Below are 7,543 nucleotides of genomic sequence, written 5' to 3' on the forward strand. Positions count from 1 at the left end.
TGGGTTAGGACAGTTTGCAGTGTGGTTGCGATTGCGTCGTCTGTGGACCTATTGGGGCGGTAAGCAAATTGGAGTGGGTCTAGGGTGTCAGGTAGGGTGGAGGTGAAATGGTCCTTGACTAGTCTCTCAAAGCACTTCATGATGACAGAAGTGAGTGCTACGGGACGGTAGTCGTTTAGCTCAGTTACCTTAGCTTTTTTGGGATCAGGAACAATCTTGAAGCATGTGCCCTCTTGAAGCATGTGGGAACAGCAGACTGGGATAAGGATTGATTGAATATGTCCATAAACACACCAGACAGCTGGTCTGCGCATGCTCTGAGGATGCAGCTGGGGATGCCGTCTGAGCCTGCAGCCTTGCGAGGATTAACACATTTAAATGTTTTACTCACGTCAGCTGTAGTGAAGGAGAGTCCGCAGGTTTTGGTAGCTGGCCGTGTCAGTGACATTGTATTGTCCTCAAAGCGAGCAAAGAAGTTGTTTAGTCTGTCTGGGAGCAAGACATCCTGGTCCGCGACTGGACTGGTTTTCTTTTTGTAATCCGTGATTGACTGTAGACCCTGACACATACTTCTTGTGTCTGAGTCGTTGAATTGCGACTCTACTTTGTCTCTATACTGACGCTTAGCTTGTTTGCTTGCCTTGCGAAGGAATAGCTACACTGTTTGTATTTGGTCATGTTTCCGGTCACCTTGCCCTGGTTAAAAGCAGTGGTTCGCGCTTTCAGTTTCGTGCGAATGCTGCCATCAATCCACGGTTTCTGGTTTGGGAATGTTTTAATAGTTGCTGTGGGTACGTCATCGCCGATGCACTTGCTAATAAATTCGCTCACCGAATCAGCGTATTCATCAAAGTTGTTGTTTGACGCAATGTGGAACATATCCCAATCTATGTGATCGAAGCGATTTTGAAGCGTGGAATCAGATTGGTCGGACCAGCGTTGAGCAGACCTAAGCGCGGGACATTCCTGTTTTAGTGTCTGTCTATAGGCAGGGAGCAACAAAACGCAGTCATGGTCAGCTTTTCCGAAAGGAGGGCGGGGGAGGGCCTTATATGCGTTGCGGAAGTTAGAATAACAATGATCTAGGGTTTTACCAGCCCTGGTAGCACAATCAATATGCTTATAGAATTTAGGGAGTCTTGTTTTCAGATTAGCCTTGTTAAAATCCCCAGCTACAATGAATGCAGCCTCAGGATATGTAGTTTCCAGTTTACATAGAGTCAAATAAAGTTAGTTCAGGGCCATCGATGTGTCTGCTTGGGGGGGAATATACGGCTGTGATTATAATCTAAGGGAATTCTCTTGGTAGATAATGCGGTCGACATTTGATTGTGAGGAATTCTAAGTCAGGTGAACAGAAGGACTTGAGTTCCTGTATGTTGTTATGATCACACCACGTCTCGTTAATCATAAGGCATACCCCCCCGCCACTCTTCTTACCAGAAAGATGCTTGTTTCTGTTGGCGCGATGCGTGAAGAAATCAGCTGGCTCTACCGACTCCGATAGCGTGTCTCGAGTGAGCCATGTTTCTGTGAAGCAAAGAACGTTAGTCTCTTATGTCTCTCTGGAATGCTACCCTTGCTCGGATTTCATCAACCTTGTTGTCAAGAGACTGGACATTGGCGAGTAGTATGCTCGGGAGCTGTGCGCGATGTGCCCGTCTCCGGAGCCTGACTAGAAGACCGCTTCGTCTGCCCCTCTTACGGCGTCGTTGTTTTGGTTCGCCGGCTGGGATCCGATCCATTGTCCAGGGTGGTGGGCAAAACACAGGATCCGCTTCGGGAAAGTCGTATTCCTGTTCGTAATGATGGTGAGTTGACGTTGCTCTTATATCCAGTAGTTCCTCCCGACTGTACGTAATAAAACCTAAGATTACCTGGGGTACCAATGTAAGAAATAACACTAAAAAACTAAATACTGCATAGTTTCCTAGGAAAGCGAATGGAGGCGACCATCTCTGTCCGTGCTGGCTTCAACCCAATTGAGTTGGTTTAGGATGAGTTGGACCACAGAGTGGAGGAAAAGCAGCCAACAAGTGCTCAGCATATGTGGGAACTCAAGACTGATGGAAAAGCATTCTAGGTGAAGCAGGTTGAGAGAATTCCAAGAGTGTGCAAAGCTGTCATCAAGGCAAAGGGTGGCTACTTTGAAGAATCTAAAATCTATTTTGATTTGTTTAACACGTTTTTGGTTACTAGTTTTGATGTCTTCACTATTATTCTAAAATGTAGAAAACAGTCAAAATAATGTTAAACCCTTGTATGAGTAGGTGTGTCCAAACGTTTGACTGACACTGTATATATAATCTAATCATCCTGCTTCAGGATTATTTTACTCCTGCTACAAAACTGGTCAAATTAAGATCCTACATCTGCATGGACTGGTGAGAGCAAATACCTGGTAGGCCTCCACCATATTGCTGTTACCTATTCTATGTTATAAGATCAGTGCAGATGAAGAAAATTAGTCTACTTAAGATGCTCTCTGAGAAGTGTTACCATGGTAACAGTGTTCCTGATGCCCTCTGTCTCTCCCTACAGGTCAGAAGGGCTACATTGGGAATCTGGGAGACAGGGGAGGTGGAGGTTTCCATGGTATTGAGGGCATGAAGGGCGTGCCAGGTGAACCTGGCACAGGAGGACCTGTAGGTAAGAGACTTGACTTCTTGCCCTGTTGCTCACATTATTAGAATGAGTGTCATTCATTGCCTGTGTCTGACTGTTACCTGTCTGACTCTCTGTGGTTGTTGTCTCCAGGATCTGATGGTCAACAAGGGTTTCCAGGCAACCAGGGTACGAAGGGATGGCCTGGGGTCCCCGGAGAATCAGGCATACATGGACAACCAGGCTTCCCCGGACAGAGAGGTACACACACACACACACACACATGGGTGTGCACATACACAAAACCTTTGCCTTAACACTGTGTTTGATCTGCTCCTCTCTGCAGGTTTCCCGGGACTAAAGGGTATATTCGGACTGGATGGGCTGAAGGGTCAGAAGGGAATCCCTGGACTTCCAGGTCAGGATAACTTTGGAACCCCAGGTGACCCCGGTGCTAAGGGAGCGAGGGGAGAGACAGGTATACCCAACTCCGAGGTCGGGACACCCGGATCGCTGGGTTTGAAGGGAGTTCAAGGACAACCAGGTTAGTCACTGCTCCTAAAGAAACATTGCATTTTTTTGTTACAAAGATTGGAGGACATTTTGTGTTTTATAGTGTCTAAGACCTCCCTCTTCTCTTCTTGTCCTCAGGTGACCAGGGCCAGGTGGGACCCCCAGGGTTTCAGGGCCCCCAAGGGCCACAGGGCACCTCAGACAGACCCGGACCGTCAGGAGAACCTGGCTTCCCTGGACCCAAAGGACTGCCAGGTGGAGTAGAAAATGACGGAGTGGAATGTGTAGAATTAGAGTAGATTAACGGACCAAGTTTTTATCCTCTGGGATGTGTAGTGTGTGAAGTGTTTTGTGTGTGTATTTGGTGTGCTAATAATGGTTGTTTTGTTTTGCAGGTTTCCCTGGGCCCCGTGGTTTACCTGGTGAGCCCTCTCAATATGGAGAGAAGGGTTTAACTGGCCAGTATGGCGTCACTGGATTCCCTGGTCTGAAAGGAAAGCAGGGGGATCAGGGACCATCAGGATACAAAGGACAGAGCGGAGTGTCTGGGAAGAAAGGTGCGGATCATATACTCTTAGAACAAAAGGTGCTATCTAGAACCTAAAAGGGTTCTTTGGCTGTCCCCGTAGGATAACAAAACATCATTCTGGATTCTGTTTTGGAATTCCTACATGTTGTAATTCCTACATGGAACCAAAAAGGGTTATCCTATGGGGAAATCCGAAGAATCCTTTTGGAACCCTTTTTCATAAGAATGTAGGATTATAGTATAGATTATAGTATAGAGGAGAAATTCCAAAATACAATCCAGAATGATGTTTTGTTATCTGTTTCACTTTTGACAGACAGGGAATATTGAGCTGTTTAACCTTTCACTGAAACAGTAAAAGTAACAGCCATGGCTTTTGTTGCAAAGGTGTGAAGGGAGGTCAAGGGATGATGGGATTTCCTGGTAGGTCTGGTTTCCAAGGAGACCGAGGTCCTTCCGGCCCAAAAGGAAGTACTGGACTCACAGGTAAGGATGTCATCTCACTCTGTTTGATATCACTCTGCACATCACTATAATTCACCTGAAAATCACCTACATTATCATGAAAGTTGCCTGTTTCTCACGTGCAAACTGTGTGTGGCCTGGTCTGGTCCTGCAGGTTATCCAGGAGCCCCAGGTAACCAGGGCCCAGCCCCACTACCCACCAGGATGCCAGGAGAGAGGGGTGCTCCAGGTCCTCAGGGTATCCGAGGACCGGAGGGGGTACGAGGGGAGAGCGGCCCTAAAGGACCCCCTGGAGATCCAGGTAGGAGAATGTGTTACAGTGTTGTGTTGTTGTCAATATAATAGACTGTTCTATATACAGTTTCTTCTGTGGGATTAGCAATCTTTTCTCTGACCTTTTTTTCCCCCATTTTCCTACTTCCTTACCCCTTAAACCCCTATTCCCCATCTCCCCCTCCAGGCTACTTTGGGCCCCAGGGGCAGAAGGGGATGCCAGGGGTGGGTGGCAGACCAGGTGCCCCTGGGTACCGTGGGAATGTTGGAGGGAGGGGCCATCTCGGTCTGCAGGGCATGGAAGGTAGGTACAGTATGGCAGGTGTGCCAGGGCAACGGGGTATATTAGAATTATAGCACTCAGGCCTGGATTAAGAGAGGGAGATGGGGAGCTGGTTTCCCCCAAATGGTTTGGATAGAGTGTTATTGGTCTGAATGAGCCACTAGTGTATTATGAGAGAAATGACCCATGGTCTGTAGTGATTATTAGTTCTGTAATTAGCTTACTGATAAAGAGATTTTAGGATGCTGATCTGAAACAAATTAAATCCAGTATTCCATTTGCTGTTTTTATGGTGGTGTGATTTATTAGACCCGGAAATGTTGTGTTTTTAATGTAAATACATTTTAACCACACAAACATTTAGAAAAGAAAACAGACAAAAACATTGCACATATTTTATATATTACGCACAGATGCATTTGGACCTCTCTCTCTCTCTCTCTGACCCCTAGGTCACCATGGTAACCCAGGAACTACAGGGTTGCATGGCATGCCGGGCCGCAGTGTGAGCGTGGGATACCTGCTGGTGAAGCACAGCCAATCAGAGCAAACCCCCATGTGCCCCGTGGGCATGTCGAAGCTGTGGGACGGCTACAGTCTGCTGTACTTCGAGGGCCAGGAGAAGGCCCACAACCAGGACCTAGGTGAGAAATTCACATAAACACCACATGATTATTGGGTTATACTCATGTCTATTAAGATTTAATTGGATTGGCAGATAGAACAAGTAAGGATGTCTCAAATTTGCCTGTAGTGTCTGTAGCTCAGTGTCATCATTTTATATGATTACATTTATTGGTTAATTGATTGATCGGTTGATTGAATTGATCTGTTGATCCCAGGTCTGGCGGGCTCCTGCCTCCCTCGTTTCAACACCATGCCCTTCCTGTACTGCAACCCCGGAGACGTCTGCTACTACGCCAGCCGCAACGACAAATCCTATTGGCTGTCCACCACCGCGCCCCTTCCCATGATGCCCGTGGAGGAAGGTGATATCAAACCCTACATCAGCCGCTGCTCTGTGTGCGAAGCTCCGTCCGTCGCCATCGCCGTGCACAGCCAGGATATTACCATCCCACAATGCCCTGCTGGCTGGCGCAGCTTGTGGATTGGCTACTCCTTCCTCATGGTGAGTCTCTTTGCTTCCTTTTCTACACAATCTGAAGTGCCCTCCTCTCCTTGTCTGCCATTCTTCATCTCTACTGATCTGAAAACGCAGGACAGGTGAAAGCCATATGATTGAAGCCTACTGGGAATTTGCTTTAATCTGTTCAGTTCTTTCACATCAGGGAATATAAATGCCATAGGTAGGAAGTTGAATAAGACGTTCGTATCAGTGTTCATACAACCTCTTACCCCTCCCCCCCAGCACACAGCAGCAGGTGACGAGGGTGGGGGTCAGTCTCTGTCGTCTCCTGGTTCCTGTCTGGAGGACTTCCGTACCACGCCCTTCATCGAGTGTAACGGGGCCAAGGGCACCTGCCACTACTTCGCCAACAAACACAGCTTCTGGCTCACCTCCATCGAGCAGTCCTTCCATGCAGAACCTGCCTCAGAGACCCTGAAAGCAGGCCAGCTCCTCTCACGCATCAGCCGTTGTCAGGTCTGCATGAAGAACCTGTGACCTGGTTCACCCTAAGTCTCCGTTGACCCTGTGATGTCATTTCCTGTGACCATACCCCCCTGCCAAACACAATTCAGGTAGTTATTGCCTTTGGTCTTAGGCACAGATCTAGGTTTAGCTTACCCTCCCCAATTCTTAACTGTAGCCATGAAGCGGAAACGCAAAACGAACCTTAGATCAGCATCTATGGGACAGCTTCATCCTACTCCCCCGAACCTTGACTTGTGAGGACTGAAGGACTGTGTGAACGCTTCAAATGGAGAGCAAGTATGCTGTGTTAAGAAATAAATCCCTGCCATAAAGTCAGCGATATGAAATTTACATGTAAATGCTTTTTAATTGTTTGTCCAATTTGATATGGTGCTCTAACTTATTACCTCAGCTATAATTATACACCAAATGTTTAACTGACCATACCAAGAACATACAGCTGAAACAACCAAAGATGCATGTGTGTGTGTACGCACCGCTTCAGTTATCAAATGGATTAAATGGATTGGTGTGTACTGCTTCAGTTATTACATTTTAAAAGTGTTTGTTTTATTATTCAGGTATAAAGTGCTAATGCCACTTCACTAATAGTGACCCTCAACCAATTGTAAATTAGGTTTGGTTGAGGTTTTTGCTCTTAACATTCAGTATTATATTCAGTATTATTCTGCTTTACATTGTGTTCGCACATAACATAAGAGCCACTGTGCAAACCTTTGCCTCAGTTTGTTCGCTATATCAATATATTTCACAGCTCTTACCCGAACGTGACATTCACAAATTGCTTTGATCACAAAATGCACTGATTTACTTTATATTTATATCTGCTGAATGAACTTAATTCACTCATAACTAAAAACTTTTTTTTACCCATGACATCACATTTTCCCAGTATACATTGTTCATATGAAACAGTCAGCTCAGTCTCTGCTGGAATCAAGCCAGCACAGAAATGCAAACAACTCTGTCCAAAGTCTAAGCTACAAGGACTGGTTGAACAAAAACTGGTCAGCGATCCCTCCAGAGCATGCATTTGTCTATCACATTCTAGGTCCTAGGAAGTCTGTGGTATTGGCCATTAAAATAACACCAGTTTTATATTGTACATTTCCAGCCACTTCAGATGAACGGCTTTCTTTGGACATTAGTTCAATGTAATTATGTTGAATCCATAGAAATGTATTGTAATGGTGTCATAACTAAAATAAATGGTTTTGTTTGTTGAATTTGCATTGACGTTCACACCTCAGCTCAAACTACA

The 7,543-nt window shown here is 46.0% G+C and overlaps 1 protein-coding gene across 2 annotated transcripts in view; it reads left to right on the forward strand.

Annotated features, from left to right (window-relative positions):
• The window catches only part of LOC110520475 (collagen alpha-2(IV) chain), a 126,023-nt gene extending 118,515 nt beyond the window's left edge, over positions 1 to 7,508 (forward strand). For both annotated transcript variants that reach the window (XM_036975025.1, XM_036975026.1), the window contains 11 exons: positions 2,542 to 2,649; positions 2,758 to 2,865; positions 2,951 to 3,148; positions 3,256 to 3,372; positions 3,513 to 3,674; positions 4,034 to 4,132; positions 4,266 to 4,412; positions 4,572 to 4,688; positions 5,120 to 5,311; positions 5,510 to 5,796; positions 6,037 to 7,508. In XM_036975025.1, coding sequence (XP_036830920.1) covers positions 2,542 to 2,649; positions 2,758 to 2,865; positions 2,951 to 3,148; positions 3,256 to 3,372; positions 3,513 to 3,674; positions 4,034 to 4,132; positions 4,266 to 4,412; positions 4,572 to 4,688; positions 5,120 to 5,311; positions 5,510 to 5,796; positions 6,037 to 6,291 — 1,790 coding nt within the window. In that variant the 3' untranslated portion in view covers positions 6,292 to 7,508. The remainder of the gene's footprint in view (positions 1 to 2,541; positions 2,650 to 2,757; positions 2,866 to 2,950; positions 3,149 to 3,255; positions 3,373 to 3,512; positions 3,675 to 4,033; positions 4,133 to 4,265; positions 4,413 to 4,571; positions 4,689 to 5,119; positions 5,312 to 5,509; positions 5,797 to 6,036) is intronic.
• Positions 7,509 to 7,543: the final 35 nt, after the last annotated feature.

This window comes from Oncorhynchus mykiss, chromosome 3 (genome assembly GCF_013265735.2).
Source record: "Oncorhynchus mykiss isolate Arlee chromosome 3, USDA_OmykA_1.1, whole genome shotgun sequence".
Classification (NCBI taxonomy): Eukaryota; Metazoa; Chordata; class Actinopteri; order Salmoniformes; family Salmonidae; genus Oncorhynchus; species Oncorhynchus mykiss.